At 31.7% G+C, this 17,466-nt stretch overlaps 1 protein-coding gene across 4 annotated transcripts; it reads left to right on the top strand.

The window, feature by feature from the left end:
• The first annotated feature begins 7,298 nt into the window (after nucleotides 1-7,298).
• Nucleotides 7,299-16,508, top strand: LOC107888894 (3-isopropylmalate dehydratase large subunit, chloroplastic). 4 transcript variants are annotated; one of them, XM_016813155.2, is made up of 15 exons: nucleotides 7,299-7,515; nucleotides 7,621-7,716; nucleotides 8,343-8,513; nucleotides 12,545-12,697; nucleotides 12,795-12,863; nucleotides 12,957-13,073; nucleotides 13,659-13,733; nucleotides 14,102-14,179; nucleotides 14,306-14,401; nucleotides 14,495-14,544; nucleotides 14,832-14,886; nucleotides 15,044-15,175; nucleotides 15,643-15,690; nucleotides 15,799-15,957; nucleotides 16,077-16,508. In XM_016813155.2, the coding sequence occupies exons 1-15, from the start codon at nucleotides 7,468-7,470 to the stop codon at nucleotides 16,215-16,217; spliced, it is 1,488 nt and encodes a 495-aa protein (XP_016668644.1). In that variant the 5' UTR covers nucleotides 7,299-7,467; the 3' UTR covers nucleotides 16,218-16,508. The 4 variants fall into 4 exon arrangements, with proteins under 4 accessions (XP_016668644.1, XP_040933639.1, XP_040933640.1 ...); XM_041077705.1 differs by having other exon boundaries at nucleotides 15,799-15,996; XM_041077706.1 differs by lacking the exon at nucleotides 12,545-12,697 and having other exon boundaries at nucleotides 7,309-7,515; nucleotides 15,799-15,996.
• The last annotated feature ends 958 nt before the right edge of the window (nucleotides 16,509-17,466 follow it).

Raw genomic sequence — 17,466 nt, 5'->3', positions numbered from 1 at the left:
TAATTCCATTTCTAAAATTTTTGGTGATTTTTAAAAGTTAGACTACTGCTGCTGTCCAAAACAGTTTAGTGCAAAATGTTGATTTCCATTTTGCCCCAAAGTTCACAATTCATACAATTCAGTCCTTGCTCAATTAACCCCTCAATGAAGATAGTTTTCTCAATTAATACTTTTCCTAGACATTATAAGTTATTTCATAACTATTGAAATTAAGAATTTCTACATACAACTCTAACTTCAAACTCTTTTACAATTAGGTCCCAAACATTCACTTTCTATTCAATTCTTTCAATAAAATCAGCTTATAAACAATATAAAGCTCTAATTCTATGCCAAATCATCATATAATTCCAGCATATGTTCATAGCAACTTTAAATTTCTTTCATAGAATCAAAAACTAATGAATTTAACAAGTGGACCTAGTTGTAAAAGTCACAAAAACAGAAAAAATTCAAGAATAATCAAGAATTGAACTTACCTGAAGTAAAAATATGGAAAACCAGCTTAAGGGAACTCTTCCATGGTGTTTTTTCTGATGAGAATGCATAAAAATAAAGAGAAATCTAGATAATTCCACTTTAGTCCTAGCTTTATTAAGTAAATTTTGCAATTTTCCAATTTTGCCCTTAATTCTCCTTATTTTCTTACTTATTTCATGCCATTGCCGTCCAGCCCAAAGAGACCTTGGGTCTATTTTCCTTTTAAACCCTCTTTCTTTTATCATTTAAGCTATTTAATCATTTCCCATAATTTTGCATTTAATACAATTTAGTCCTTTTTGTTCAATTAACTATCAGAACTTTAAAATTTCTTGACCAAACTTTAATACTGACTTATTAACACTCCATAAATTTTTATAAAAATATTTATGGCTCAATTTAAAATTCTCGAGGTCTCGATACCTCGTTTTCGATTCTAATTATTTTAATATTTATTTTTAGTACACTATTCACTACTTCAAAATTTTTCCTAACTTCATATTTAACTTATACTCACTAAATTAATAATATTTCCGACTCATTTTTCTGATTTAGTGATCTCGAATCACTGTTCCGACACCATTGAAAATTAGGCTGTTACAATAGGGGTGTGGCTTGACCATGTGACCGAAGTCAGTAGCCACCTTAATTTGGATACGGGCTGGGACATGGCCGTGTGTCCCTACTTCAAATACCCACACGGCCTAAGACACGGGTGTGTCTCTTAACTGTGTGAGATATACGGCCTAGCCACACGGGCGTGTGTCCCCTACACCTAGGCAAAATTTTGAAATTTTGAGAAAAATTCTCTAAATTCCCGATTTGGTCCCGACTTGATTCTAACGTGTATTTTGGTCCTCGATGGCTCATATAAGGGACAATGTAATTGAATTGTGATTGGTTCTGATATGTGTATTTAAATAATATGAAATGTTCGTAATTAATTAGAAAAGTCCAGTAATGCTTTGTAACCCTATTTCGACGACGGATAAGGGTTACGGGTGTTACAATCATTTCATTTTTACCTATTACTATGTTATTTTATTTTTCTAACATCCGTTTCGTGTATCGTGTTAAAACATATTCGTCCATTTTATTACTAGGTCTAGATAAATTAAAAAACATATCATTAAAAGGTCACATTCGTTTTACCACATGAATAGGAAAAATTTTAAAAGAAAAAGGCAATATTCATTATTTTTGGAATTAGAAGAGTCGTGTTCCTAACTTACGGAATATGACTTCTTTTTAAAACTGAGATAGTTTAATATCTATTTAAAAAAAATCGAGATCTAAGTAACAATCAAATGGCGTTTATTCTTGTTTTCAAGGATTTAAGGCATTGTGTCCTAACTTACGAGACATTATCATTTCTTCTTGATTAACTCAAAATAAGCCCTTTTCGTGAAAAATTAATTTAGTTAAGTAATGTCTTAATACAAAAATGGATCGTGTTTTAAATTCTCTTCAAATTTTCAATTCTCGACACTAAGACATCAAGTAATTTACTAGGTGTCAATTTTGGGTGTCACGAGGGTGCTAATCCTTCCTCGTGCATAATCGATTCCCGAACCCATTTACTGGATTTTGTAGACCGAAAAATATCGCTTTAATAAGTTTAACATTTTATTAAAATGAGTTTTGATGTGATCCAATCACACCTAAATAAAAAAAATTGGTGGCTACTCCATTTTCCATTTTCATTTTAAAATAAAAACTCAATTTCAAAAAAAGGTTTCGACACTAAGTATTAAATACTGAAAACATAATAATAAATACTAAAAGTGCTAGAAAACAAGCTCCTTAGGTGTGGAAATAGACAAAAATTACTACTACATTTGACGGTAGGTCAAATACCCCCATATTTAAGTCTTTGTTTGTCCTTAAGCAAACTAAACAAGAGTAAAATAAAAACTGAAAACAAAATAAAATGAAAAGGAAAAATAAACATGCAAGAAAAGAAAATGTACTTGAGCTAGCTTGATACATTAACTCTAGAATGATATATAATTGACTCAGAATTTCTAAAATTAGACGAGTTAGTTCAATAAATTACAAAGCAAACAAATAAAAGAATATTAAGTATAGGTATCCATCAAAACAGATATATAAATATGCAATTATGTTCAACTAAATATAAGTGGTAAAAATGTCAAAACTTGGCACAATTTCATCCGCATAAAGCACTACCTAAGTCACTTAGGGCTTTTCGGCTTGTAATGTTCTATGGCTTAGGTTGGTTTGGAATTCAAAGAACAGGTTCGGCAAAACGGTTAAGTACGAAAGTAGTTTGGCACATTGTATTGTCTCCAATACTCTCCCAAGTATACATATGCTCACCACCTTATATCCACTTTTCTTATCTTCCTTATTTCTCCATTTATTAAGGCATGGTATAATATTCATTAGTACAATTATCCGATCTCGTATTATATATGTTTTTTAAACAAATGTGAGCGTATTTTCTTTTTCTAATGTCTTGATTCTCGTACGACAAACCATATTTGTCGACTGCAAAAAACAAAGCACCAATGAAGTGTTGATTAGAATTTAGAAGGTCAAGAATGAAAACTTTAAAAACAACTCCTCATTAATTCTCTATACTAAGCAAGTAGAAGAGGATGAGAAAACAAAAAATTACATTCAAAGACAACCAATTGCATAACTAACTTTTCTATTCTAAGTTGTTTTATTCTCCAATCAGCTTTGTCGAGCAAGCCTATTTGGTCCAAGTACATTGCATTCATGTTTTGCATCATCTGTTAATCCCCCCCCCCCAAGCATCCTGCACAACTGTGGCAGCTTGTTGCCCGGCACCATTCATAGCAACCAAGTATAGAAGATTGTCAACCGGTGACAGTTTGCAGGGTCGGTGTTAGGACGTTGACCGGGGCACTGACCTCCTAAAGGGGAAATCTTAGTTTTAGTGTTTTAAAATTTATGAAATTTTAAGTTGATATATAATAAAATTATATTTTAATTTAATTCTTTAAAAATTTTTAAATATAAAATTATTAAAATAATAACTTTACATTTTTAACTCTTATAAATATATATAATTTAATTATCATCCCTTAAAAAAATTTCTGAAAATTTAAAAAAAAAAAGTAGAAATATATATATATATATATATATATAATCATTGAATTGAACGGTTAAGGTGATTCATTTATGTTAAATAGTTATGAGTTACAGCTAGACTTCTTTAATGAACTTTAACTTATATTTTAGAAGTGATGTCTTAATGGTTTTACTTCAACATTCGGTTGAATTATAAATCGGTTTGGTTTTAAAAATATTGGCTAAAAAAACAAAAATAAAAACAAAAATTATTATTTTTATTCATTTTTAATTTTAATAAAAAATTGAAATTTTTATACTACATTTCGATTATTTTTGTATTTATTTTCTTAAATATAATTTTCTTTTTTTTAATATTCAATAAATATTGAAGCTATATTTAAACTTTGGTTTAATATGCAAGTAGAAATATGAGTTTTGATTTGTTACATTTATACAGAGTCATCTTTAGTGCTTATGTATAATTTCATTTCCTCAAATGTTATCTTATTTCACGATATGATGTAAAAGAGTTTTTTTTATATGGATATAACCAATTTTATGGACTACCATATGTAATTTTTAATCTATTTCGAAATCTCTCCCCAACAATGTTTCTTAAGATATTAAAATTTGAGGCCCAAATCAATTTTACAATCCTTCTAATATAATAGTTTTTATAAATCTAACTTACAATTCACTTAGGTTGGGGTGACAAATTGCACACCAACATTTATATATTTTTATAATATTTTGATTATTATTACACACAAAGGTAAAAATAATATAGAATTTATGATAGTTTTTATAAATAAAAAATTATAAAATGTTCAATTTATAACACTTATGTTAGGGTGTTCAAATACATGTCCATGCAAGAATAATATAGAATTTATAACATAGTTTTTATAAACTTAATTTGCTATTAAATTTAAAATTGCGCCAAATATTTCAACTTGATGTGTTTGATAGGATTAATAATCATGAAGAGGGGTAAATTGGTGATTAAAAAATTTAAGTAAAGATGGTAAACAATTAGATGTGCTCATGGGTCGGGCCGAGTTGGGTTGGGTCCATATAAGTTATCTAGACCAATTTCTTAAGCTCGGGGCCTTCTTGAAAAATAGGCTTACTTTTTTGTCCAAGCTTGACTCAATTTAAGAAAAGTAAACCTGAACCAGACTTGATTCGCTCATATTTGGTTTTTTAGATTAATTTTTATTTAAATTTTTTTCTAAAAAAATATAATACACTAAATGAACTAAAAATGCTAAAATAAAAGTTTTCTAACACATTAAAAATACATTAAAAAAGTATTTTTATTAAAAATTACTACCATACATATAATAAATGTTTTATTATATTAAAAAAACACAAATAAATATAATAGATATTTTATTGTATTTAATATAATTTTTAAATTTTTAAATTTTGGGTTGGATTAATTAGTTGGGTAAGTTCTTTTAAATTTTGGGTAACGAGTTTAATTGTTATTACTTAGTGATTTAATATAAATATATAATTATTATTTATTATATATAATTAATATTATTTTTATGACATAATATGTTCAAGCTGGGTTGGTTTGAACTCAAGATAAAAAAATCTTGCCTAAAGCCTAACCCAAATAGAAAATGGATCTTAAATTTTACCTAAGCCCATTTTTGAGCCTCATATTTTTGTCCAAACCCTCTCATTTTTCGGGTGAGCCTTTGGATCTAGACGGGTAACTCGACCCATGAGCAAGTCTATAAACAATAGAGACTCAATAATTTATAGTGGTTTGACCCCAATTGTCTACCTCTATTACCTTAGCTTACCATAATTAAAGATTTCTTAAATTCACTAGATTTGAAACTTTTAAGGACAAAGTTTAACCTTGACAATCTCTGTCTTTTTACAATGCAAGATAGGAAGAATGAGAAATAAAATTTGAAAAGGATTATCACCTCTAAAAGGTTGATGGGCTATATAACATTTGAAAGAAGGAATTATAAATAAACCCACAAGTGTGTACAAAAGAAAATAATAATGAAGAATGATTGAAATTGAGCTATTGATCTTTGTGTATTGTTTCTTATATTTATATTTATACCCTCTCATTGAATTATAGATGTCTAGAGCTGTTGGAGGGAGTTTCTAGCTGTTGAGAGTATTTATTTTGCACATTTAAAACAACTTGCAACAGTATGTCTTGAGATATAAACCCCTCGTCTTTAGACAGGAAGAACAAAATATGATCGTTGGAGCCAAAGGTCTCGAGACAATATGCTATATGTCTTTAGACAATGTCTCTAGACAAGACTTCCTTGAAGCAAACCTTAGCTTAGATGTTGATTGGTTAATTTTTGTCTCGAGACAAGGTTCCTTTAAAACATTTTTAGCTTCAATGTTGATCTATCTTGAGACAAAGCTTGAAACCTTAAAAAAATGTGGCTTAGAAACATTTTAGAGGACTTGGGGTTCTCAAAATTTTTTATAGAAAGTTTAAATTTGTTTTTTTTTTTAAGTTTGTAACACTTAAAATATATTTGAATAAGATTAAACTAATTTATGGAAATTTGATTAAGAAATTTTATAATTAAATTTTTTATATCAAATCAATTGAAAATCAAAGCTAACGGTGTCTAATAACAAAACATTTTCAATCCAATAATAAGTATATCATTATATATATTTTTTTAAAAATATGTATTAAAATTTAAATGTTTTATTATTATTTTATAAAATAATTTTTATAAACTTATATAAAAATAATTTCTTAAACTTAAATCATGCATAAGAAGCTAGTTTAACATTGATTTTGAAAAGTTCTTTTGAAATAAATTTGTAAATTTATTTTTAAAATTATTAATAATATTAATTATTTTTAAAATTCAATTGAAATATGTAAACTATATTTTAAAATATCAAAATATAACCATTACAAATTTAAATATATAATTTATATATTTGAAATAAATTTCAATTGGAAAAAATATCTAATATAAATATTACATAAAATACATTAAATTATAAATAAGGGTTAAAAATGTTAGTTAACTCTAAATTTTTTTTAAAACTTAAAAGCCAAAAAAAATGTGATTTTATGTTTGAGTTCAAAAACACTTTTAGCCCCAAAACCATTTATTTAACATTGTTTATAGTTTTAAAAGGGCTTTTGACTTCAAAATCATGCATAGGGTAATTGGTAGTTGTTTGTAATAACTCTAATTCTCTATCTTTTCCTCAAAATTGGAAAATGTAAACGGGATAATAGAAGTACCATGAAAAACCTTGTACTAAAAGTTAAATTGTAGTTTAGCCTTTTTACTTAAAAAAATGTGCAAATTAGTTGCTGTACATTAGATTAAAGAGTAAATTTACTGTTTCTATTAAAAAATTCATCTACTTTAATTGTTAAAAACGGGTGTGGCTGATAGAATAATTAGATAATTATAAGTGGCATGTTATGTGTACTTTACTCGAATGTACAAAGACTAGTATTTAACAAAAGAATCAATTTGTTCTTTAATATAATCTATAATAACTAATTTATTTATTTTTTTAGTAGCAAAATGTAATTTAAATTTTATTACAAGGAATTTTTAAGTGTTCCAAAATTGAAGTAGAATGAGATTACGAGGCTCACTAATTAATAAGTATATAAGCCAATTATTAAGTGCTTTCCTAATGTCTCCGAATTTGGTTTTTGCTGGAAAAGAGAAAGAAAGGACTCAAATTTTAAGTGGTTGGGACCCATTTGAATAAATTAACTAATGACCACACGCCATTGCCAGTTGCCACCCTTCTCCTGCAGCATCTCCTCCACGTATACTTTGCTCTGCATTGCCCTGCTTCCATTGCTCTTCACTTTTGTGTTTCCTTTATCCATTTTTTTTTATTTTTACATTTCTGCTGTTTATTTACTTGAAGAGCTGAAATCTTATGGCATCGTCTTTGGTTTCCTCTCCTACTTCTTCTTTCCTCAAGAAGGTCAGTGATTTCCATCACCCCCATGTTCTTGATTTTGATTGTTGTTTGATTCTTTTGATTAATTAACAAAACCCCCCTTTTCCTTGGTTTTGTTTGGAATCTCAGATTGCTTTTCATAAATGTAAGAAACAAGTTTCGAAGAAAATCGTCTCAGTCATGGCACCCCACCAATCTGAGCGTAAAACATATACCACTGGCTCTGTTAGTTCCTTTTATCTTTTTTTTTTGTTGATTTCATTTTTATTGATTGTTAAATGCTGTATTTGGAACATGAATTTGAAAAATCTGGGTTTGGGTTTTATTTGTTACATACTTGTTAAGAAGATATGTATAAACTGTGTATGGGTTAATTGAGATTCAATATGATTTTGACATGTATAAAACACATGAATTCCAAATTCCAGAAAATTTTGGAGTTCTAAATTCATCAGACTCTGTGATAAATGGCATCCAACAAATCCATGAGAAAATAATGGTGAATGCTACATTTGTATGTGTTTTATCATACAAGTTATACTATTTGCGGAATCAAAATCCATTTTTCGATATCTAAGTTTCCAAAAACTACCTAATCATTTCATTTGTTGTATCAAGTGTGAGAGAATATGTATAGATTATGTTAAATCGGTTGAGATTCAACAGGATTTTATATTTGAAAGATATAAAAACATGAATTCCGAATTCCCAAACATCTATTAGAGTTTCAAATTTACTACTAGATAGTCATCCAGCAAATCAATGAGTTTGAGAAAGAGAAATAATCATGAATTTTTTTATCATTACAACTTCCACCTATTTTTTGAAATCCTCAAATCCCCATTTTCCAGTTGAAGACAGGAATGACAATGACGGAGAAGATTCTTGCAAGAGCCTCTGAGAAACAACAGTTGAGTCCAGGTGATAATGTTTGGGTTAATGTTGATATCTTGATGACTCATGATGTTTGTGGTCCGGGTTCCATTGGTATCTTCAAGAAAGAATTTGGTGAAAAGGCAAAGGTATTCGATTGGTGGGCTTAATTTTGTATTTTTGTTTTATTTTCACTTAGCTTATCTTTTGGCATATAATTGAGGTCTTAATCTTGATGATTTATTTTGGAATTTAATTACCCTTTTTTTAATAGCATTTTGAAATGAAATTTTGCGATTCATTAACAGTAGTTACGTCAATATGATATAGATGTTTTCATTGGAAAACAATATCAACGGAGGAATAGGAATTAGAGTTTTACATTTATTTAATTTCTTTAGGAGTTTTAGTTTTACTAGTTTTTCTATTTCCTTATAAACTTTAAATTAAGAATTCTATTAGGACTTTAAATTAGGAATTAGATTAGGATTTTCCTTTGTAATTATCAGCCTATAAAAAGGCTGCCAATATGAAACAAAGGGAGGAGTTTATTTTTTATCACAAACATTAGTTTGGTAAGGGGGTTCAGTCAAAGACGAATCTGCCTTTGAGTAACCATAGGTCGAAGCAAGGATACTTTCTCGTCTAGACCTATGACTAGATCTTACGCCAAGGCACATAACAACTTGGTTTCGGAGTCAGCTGTCATGGGTGACGAAAAAACTTTGACAGCCAAGCTGGAGCCATTCATGGAACAAATGGCTACAAGGCAACAAACATTAGAGGAGCAGATGGCGATCTTATCTCTTTCGGTCCAAAAGACAACGAAAGGGAATTCAGAAAAAAATAATGAAGAACAAGACAGCAGTGGAGGCAAGAAAAAAAAATTCAGATTCGCAACACGGTGTGGGCATGGTGCCAAGATACTCCAAGATGGAATTTCCCACTTATGATGGTGTTGGAGATCCTTTAGGATGGTTAAAAAGATGCGAAAATTTTTTTGGCAATCAGCGGACTAACGAAGAAGACAAAGTCGGCTTAGCTTCATTCCATCTTTTAGGAGAAGCAGAATTGTGGTTTGATCAAATCGAGGAAGAGGAGGCAAATCTGGATTGGGAGCGCTTTAGAGAGTGTTGTCATGTCAGGTTTGGGCCACCTATGAGTAATAACCCCTTGGGGGAACTTGCAAACTTAAGACAAACTGGGACGGTAGAAGAATATCAACGCCAATTTCAATCACTACTGGCTAGGACTACTGATCTTAAACCTCGACAACAAGTAAACCCTTTTACTGCCGGATTGGTAAAGGAACTTAGAATTGATATCGAGATGCAACAACCGGGAAACCTTGGAGTTGCAATGAATATGGCTCGAGCTTTGGAACGTAAACAAAAAGTCTCTTCCAAGATGTTATCTCAAACCAATCTAAACTGGTCAGCTTTCCAAAACGCTGGCAGCACTTCAATTTCTCCAACAACTAAGTGCTTTGCAAAGGGAGGAGGACAAACAACGAAACCAATGGGGAATAACAGCAAAATAGGTTCTTCCGCACCATTTATCAAAAGATTGACACGAGCAGAGATGGCGGAGAGAAGGGCCAAGGGATTGTGTTATAATTTTACGAGTCTTACTCCATGGGGCACATATGAAAAAGGCTATTTTGGATAGAAGTACCAGATATTGAAGATGAGCAAGATGATGAGGTAGATGATCTTGAAATTTCCTTACATGCCATTAGAGGAACTTGCAATTCATCTACTATGCAACTACCAGTAAAGGTGTCAGGGAAAACAGTGTTAGTTCTCATTGATTCAGGCAGTACACATAACTTTCTACGTGAAGGTCTAGTGCCAAGATTGGGACTGAAAATACAAAAGAAATCGGGGTTGCAAGTATGTGTGGCAAACGGAGAACGGGTTCCTAGCATTGGCATTTGTAAATCAGTACAGTTCGTTATGGCCAATAACAACTTTCAAGCTGATTTTTATACAATACCATTAGAAGGGTTTGATATGATTTTTAGGGTTAAATGGTTGTGTACCCTTGGTCCAATTTTATGGGATTTCAGCTCCTTAACTATGCAATTTGCAGTAAACAAGAAGAAGATACTCTGGCAAGGGCAGCACCCAGAGGAAGTTCCACGACTTCGTTTGATACAGGGACAGGATTTAACTAATATAGTATTAGATAAACTATTGGTAGAATTTGCGCATTTATTCCAAGAACCATCTGGGTTACCTCCTAACTGCAAATGTAACCATCGTATAACTCTCAAACCAGGAACGGGACCAATTGTAGTCAGGCCTTATCGATATCCACATTTTCAAAAGGATGAGATTGAGAAGCAGTGTGATCAAATGTTACAACAAGGAATCATTCGACCCAGTAGATCACCATTCTTTTCTCCAGTACTATTAGTAAAGAAGCATAACGGGTCATGACGTTTTTGCATCGATTATCGAGAGCTTAATGCTTGCACTGTTAAAGACAAATATCCGATTCCTGTCGTGGATGAATTGTTGGACGAACTTCATGGGGCAAAATATTTTACAAAATTGGATTTACGGTCGGGATATTTTCAAATTAGAATGGCAACCACTGATGTGGAAAAGACAGCCTTCCGAACCCACCATGGACACTTTGAGTTTCTTGTCATGCCATTCGGGCTTACCAATGCCCCTTCCACATTTCAGAGTTTGATGAATGACGTTTTTCGCCCTTACTTGCGTAAGTTTGTTTTAGTCTTCTTTGATGACATATTAATTTATAGCAAAACATGGACTGAACATATACATCATGTAAGATTAGTTTTTGAATTCTTGCGGGATAATATGTTGTTCTTAAAGAAATCCAAGTGTTTCTTTGGAGAGTCTCAGGTAACCTACCTCGGTTATGTCATCCATGGTGAAGGGGTCGAGGTTGATCACACTAAAATTAAAGATGTCACCGATTGGCCAACTCCTAAAACTACCAAGGCTCTACGAGGCTTTCTTGGGTTGGCAGGATATTACAGAAAATTCATCAAGAATTATGGACAAGTGGCTGCACCCTTAACATCTCTTCTAAAGAAAAATGCCTTCAACTGGACTAAGGAAGCTGATGTTGCTTTCACTCAATTAAAAACTTCTCTTTCAGCAGCCCCAGTTTTGCAATTACCCAACGAATGAAAGCCACTTATGATTTGGGGCACAGAGAGTTGAATTTTAAAGTCGGGGATTGGGTTTGGTTACGGCTTCAACAGTATCGACAATTGACGATAACTAAACAGAAGCATCACAAGTTATTGCCAAAATATTTTGGTCCTTTTAAAGTCTTGAACAAAATAGGATCAGTGGCCTATCAGCTTGAATTACCTACAGGCAGCAGAATACATGATGTATTCCATGTTTCTTTCCTCAAAGAATACAAGGGACCTCAACCAGATGCAGTAGGAGACTTGCCCTTAGTATATGATGGCAAGGCCTTGCCTACTCCACAAGCTATTATTAATACCAGGCTTAATCGAGGTCTGCGGGAACTATTAGTGCAATGGGCAGGATGTCCTCAAGAAGATGCCACTTGGGAACCAATTGATAATTTTCGAGCAGCTTATCCTGAATTTGAGCTTGAGGACAAGCTCAACTCCGAGAGGGGGAGTAATGATATAGATGTTTTTATTGGAAAACAATATCAACGGAGGAATAGGAATTAGAGTTTTACATTTATTTAATTTCTTTAGAAGTTTTAGTTTTACTAGGTTTTCTATTTCCTTATAAACTTTAAATTAAGAATTCTATTAGGACTTTAAATTAGGATTTTCCTTTGTAATTACCAGCATATAAAAAGGCTGCCAATATGAAACAAAGGGAGGAGTTTATTTTTTATCACAAACGTTAGTTTGGGAAGGGAGTTCAGTCAAAGACGAATCTGCCTTTGAATAACCATAGGTCGAAGCAAGAATACTTTCTCGTCTAGACCTGTGACTAGATCTTAGGCCAAGGCGCATAACACAATGCTGTAAGTTTCTTTTTAATTGGATATTCTTAGAGATTGGAAACTGATTTTGGTGGTTTCTTTTATTTACTTTTCTAATAAAATACTTCGAATTTCCTTTAGCTTGGTAATTTAAGTATTGCATTGGTAGTCAGTTCCAGTGGCTGAATTCACTGACTGTCCATGTATCGGAATTTTGCTATTGAAGGTTTGGGACCATGAAAAGATTGTTATCATACCTGACCATTATATATTCACTAGTGATGAACGTGCAAATCGTAATGTGGATATTTTGAGGGATTTTTGTGGCGAGCAAAATATAAAGTACTTTTACGATATTAAAGATCTTAGTAATTTCAAGGTATGGTGCTCTTTATTTTGTTATTTGTTTCCTATGAACTCGCGGTATATTCTCTGTTTATTGACATAAAGCCGAATTCCAATTCATAACATTGTAGGCAAACCCGGATTACAAAGGTGTATGCCATGTTGCACTTGCCCAAGAAGGTCACTGTAGGCCTGGAGAGGTATCAATTCTTTACCAGAATTGCCGATTTGTAAAATTTAACTTATGATTTATGTTCACGAACTGCTCTTAAGTTCTTTATTGGTGCCTTCAGGTTTTGTTGGGAACAGATTCTCACACATGTACCGCAGGAGCATTCGGTCAATTTGCTACAGGAATTGGAAATACGGATGCAGGTTTTGTATTGGGCACTGGGAAGGTTCTTCTAAAGGTTCATCAATAATGCCTTAATGTTCCACTTGATTAAATGTGCCCAAATCTTGTTTTCCACGTTCTTTGATTCATTTGGTATCCTATGAGTGTTATAACTTTGTAAAATTTTCTTTCTTTGATATCATTGTTTATGTCTTCCATTAATTGGACTTTTGTATTTACTTCTTAGTGTCATGCTTCCCCATAGAATTATTGACCATTTTTTACCGAATGAGAGGTTTTGAGGTTCTAGCTCTCCTTAGCACCCAGAAGTTTTAATGGCTTGATGAGTGGGTTTACTTCATGTGTGTGGAATTTGAACTGACGGCTATCTTAGCCTTTTCTTGTGAATTGATTAGGTGGTTTAGTACTTAAATTCTAAGTTATTCTGACCCTTTATTTTTCTTGAAGAACCTGTCTCCAACACCCTTATCTGACACATATCCTAACATGAGTATGGGTATATGGCCCTCAAGGATCCACATTGAAAACCTTGTAATAAAATTAAACATACTCCGTGTTGGGCACATACTTGTATTGGACACTCACACCTGAGTCCAAGTATCAAAACTTATATATGGTTTTCTTACATGCTTTATTGCAGGTGCCATCGACTTTGAGATTTGTGATGGATGGTGAAATGCCTCATTATTTGCTTGCAAAGGATTTGATTTTGCAGGTAAGATCAGATGTTTTGTGGCAATTTTCCATTTTGATATGCTTGAAGCATAACTGTGTTCTCATGGGGGATATAACTCTTCTTTGTGTTATATTAGTATGTCATTGCTATGTTGCTTTGACTCTTCAATTTTTGAAGTATCCATGTCTAACATTTATGTTAGATGCATATCCAAACATGGATATGAGGATATGATCCTCTAGTGGATCTTCAAATACATGGAAATCTTGAAAATTAAAATTGAACATACCCTTGTAGGACATATACCCATTGTGTTTGATATTTACACCTTTGTCCAAGTAACATAGGGTCATAGAATGAGTATAACTTTCTGTTCTGTTTCGAATTAAATGGTTGCCATTTTGAAGATCATTGGTGAAATATCTGTATCTGGTGCAACATATAAATCAATGGAGTTTGTGGGAACAACTGTGGAAAGTTTAAATGTAAGTGAACTTTAAATAATTTATCTCTGTTATATGATTCAGCCCTTTAAAAATCTTCTTTTTTAATTATTTTCTTGCTGGAAGAAATCATGAACTTAATTTTTCCAGTTTGTTGTTTTTCTGTAGATGGAAGAACGGATGACCTTATGCAATATGGTTGTTGAAGCTGGTGGAAAGAATGGTGTTGTTCCCGCTGACAGTACTACATTTAAGTACCTTGAGGTAAAACCAAGTGCACTTGGTTCCAATTCCCTGCTTTGTTCGACATTTACTCTTGCACAAAGACATTGATAGATTATATCTTTCTTTGCACAGGATAAAACAACGGTGCCGTATGAACCAGTTTACAGTGATGCGCAAGCAAGGTGGGTTTTACAATTAAATAGTTAATCAAGATATCAAGTTCTTATTTTTATGGTGTTCTCTACTATTGGTTCATTTTGGTTGGTCAGGGGTGGTCTCATTCTTCTTTAAGTTAACATTCCCTCATATATAATGATATTTCTAATGGAAATATGATATTGGTTTTATCTTTTTCATGTTTTCTTAGTCGATAAATGGGTGTAATTTTGAGTTTAGTCGAGTTCTTTCTTGTAATTTCATGCTTGGAACTAAACAAGATGAACTTATATATTTTCATCTTGTCTTTCAGTTTTCTTTCTGAGTACAGATTCGATATCTCGAAATTGGAGCCCTTGGTAGCTAAGGTTTGTGCTTGTATCAAGTGATAACTCTTGTTTTCGATATCCGCCTCTGCTGTCTTTAGCTCTATTATCTCAAGAAAGTTGATTTTCGATTCCCTAATCTTCTTTGTCCTTTTTTGTGTATGTTTTTTTAGAGTAAATTGTTAAATATATTTTGCAGCCACACTCTCCTGATAACCGAGCTTTGGCTAGGGAATGCAAAGATGTTAAAATCGACAGAGTGTATATCGGATCTTGTACTGGTGGAAAAACGGAAGATTTTCTTGCTGCTGCTAAAGTCTTTCTAGCTTCAGTAAGTCATACTACTCTGATTCTTCATTTTTTTTTTTAAGCATCAATGTTTGACATACACATATCTGGCACTTAATATCTGATGCATATTGGGACATAGGTATAGCAATATAAAGCTCCAAAAGTCCTCCAAAATACATGAAAAAAAGTTCGGGTAATTGAATATATTTAGTCGGACACGTATCTGTGAATGCCCAAGATACATGAAAAAAAGTTCCCGAGTGATTGAATGTATTTAGTCAGACATGTATCTTTGAATGCTCTAGTTCGAGTAACATAGTCAATAAGAATATGGTCCTGTTTGATATACTTGCCGGAATAAATTGAGACTGAGATTCCTTTGGATAAGGGTTAGAATTAAGATGAGAGAGCAGAAGAACTTCAATATTACCGTGTATTTTATTTACTAGAATTGATATTAAGTAGCGACTTTCTTAGGCTTAAACACTTTAATTTCTTGAACTGCAGGGCAAGAAGGTCAAAGTTCCGACATTCCTTGTCCCTGCAACACAAAAGGTATGATTTGGTTGCATTAATGTTAAACTGTCATTCAGTTCTCAAATATGATTGAGAAAAAAAGTAGACAATAAAAGAATGTATGTTTAACATAGTAAAACTGGGCAGGTTTGGATGGACATATATACTCTTTCGGTGCCTGAATCTGGTGGGAAGACATGCTCGCAGATATTTGAAGAAGCCGGTTGTGATACACCTGCAAGCCCTAGTTGCGGCGCTTGTTTGGGTGGTCCTAAAGACACATATGCTCGGATGAACGAGCCCAAGGTAATTAGCCATATTTTCCCTGGCTTGAAACATTTGAGAGTATACAATTTGTCATCTGTTGTTTTCTGTTTAGAATAGAATTTATGGATATATTTCCACGAGAATGGCGTTTGCTGCAGGTCTGTGTCTCGACGACTAACAGGAACTTCCCGGGTCGAATGGGGCACAAGGAAGGCCAGATATATCTTGCTTCTCCGTATACGGCGGCTGCATCGGCTTTGACCGGTTATGTCACAGATCCTAGGGAGTTTTTGTGTTGATTGTGTTAAGATTTTGTTTTGTGTCTTATAATGTATCCAATTTGTGCGAGAAATGCAGAATTTTTGAACAACTGTTTCTTAGGTTTCAAAAATGAAATCGTTCTTTAGTAGCATGCAATAGGGAGGACTAGGATGATAGTGACTAGTGTACCGGTATCAGTCGTATGGATGCGTACTTAAAGCGAATCTGTACTAGTATTATAATAGTTTTGGATGGTTCGGTTTTTATATGGCTTGGAATAACAATTTCTGGATTTTCCTTTTTAAATGAAATAAGGTCACATTTTGTAATTGTATTTTTATAAAATGTCTAATGTAGTATCTGTACTTTGAAAATGTCTAATATGATACTTAAACTATCAATTTATGTATTATTTGGTACTTGTTCTTTCATAAAATGTCTAATGTGGTTCTTATACTTTAAAAATATCTAATGTGGTACTTAAACTATCAATTTGTGTATTATATGTTACTTGTATTTTTATAAAATATCCAATGTGGTACTTATACTTTGAAAATATTTAATGTGGTATTTAAATTATCAATTTGTGTATTATTATTATACGAGAATTAACACTTATTTTAAACTAACCAATAAAAATTCCACATGTTTTTTTTTCAAATCATCAATTTCACATAAATAATATAATATTATATGAAATGATAAATAAAACAAAAAACTGAAATGATTGTCAAAATCAATTTATTTAACCTCTAAGTTCGACAAGGCAAATAAAAATCATAAAATTTGGGAAACTTCGGTTTATATAAATATGTTTAAAAAGTTGAAGAAATTTTGAGATAAAAGTTTGTGTTTTTAAAGTTAGACATATGTTGTTTTAAATTTAATTATTTGATTTTTTATAATTTAATATAAATTTTTATTTTATTTATCTTTTTTATATAATGTTATATTATTCATGTAAAATTAGTGATTTGAAAAAAAATTTACATTTCGAATTTTTATTGGTTGGTTTAGCATTTAATAAAAGTTTTAACTTTAGCTACCATAATAATATATAGATTGATAGTTTAGGTACTATATTAAATATTTTTAAAGTATAAGTATCATAGTGAACATTTTATGAAATTATAAGTACCAAATAATACACAAATTGATAGTTTTGGTGCCACGTTGTACATTTTTAAGTACAAGTACTACATTGGACATTTTATAAAAATATTGATACCAAATAATACATATATTAATAGTTCAAGTATGAATTAGACTTTTTAAAATATAGATACT

This window comes from Gossypium hirsutum, chromosome A09, assembly GCF_007990345.1.
Source record: "Gossypium hirsutum isolate 1008001.06 chromosome A09, Gossypium_hirsutum_v2.1, whole genome shotgun sequence".
Classification (NCBI taxonomy): Eukaryota; Viridiplantae; Streptophyta; class Magnoliopsida; order Malvales; family Malvaceae; genus Gossypium; species Gossypium hirsutum.
Note: the sequence above shows the minus strand (reverse complement) of the source record. Positions and strands in the feature narration are given on the sequence as shown.

What these genes read in the sequence shown, in the direction of transcription:
- LOC107888894 (XM_041077705.1), top strand. Translation starts at nt 7,468, where the DNA reads ATGGCATCGTCTTTGGTTTCCTCTCCTACTTCTTCTTTCCTCAAGAAG. An exon ending in CTTCTTCTTTCCTCAAGAAG is followed by an intron (nt 7,516 to 7,620) that starts GTCAGTGATTTC and finishes TTGGAATCTCAG; the next exon opens with ATTGCTTTTCATAAATGTAA. An exon ending in TTGTCCCTGCAACACAAAAG is followed by an intron (nt 15,691 to 15,798) that starts GTATGATTTGGT and finishes AAAACTGGGCAG; the next exon opens with GTTTGGATGGACATATATAC.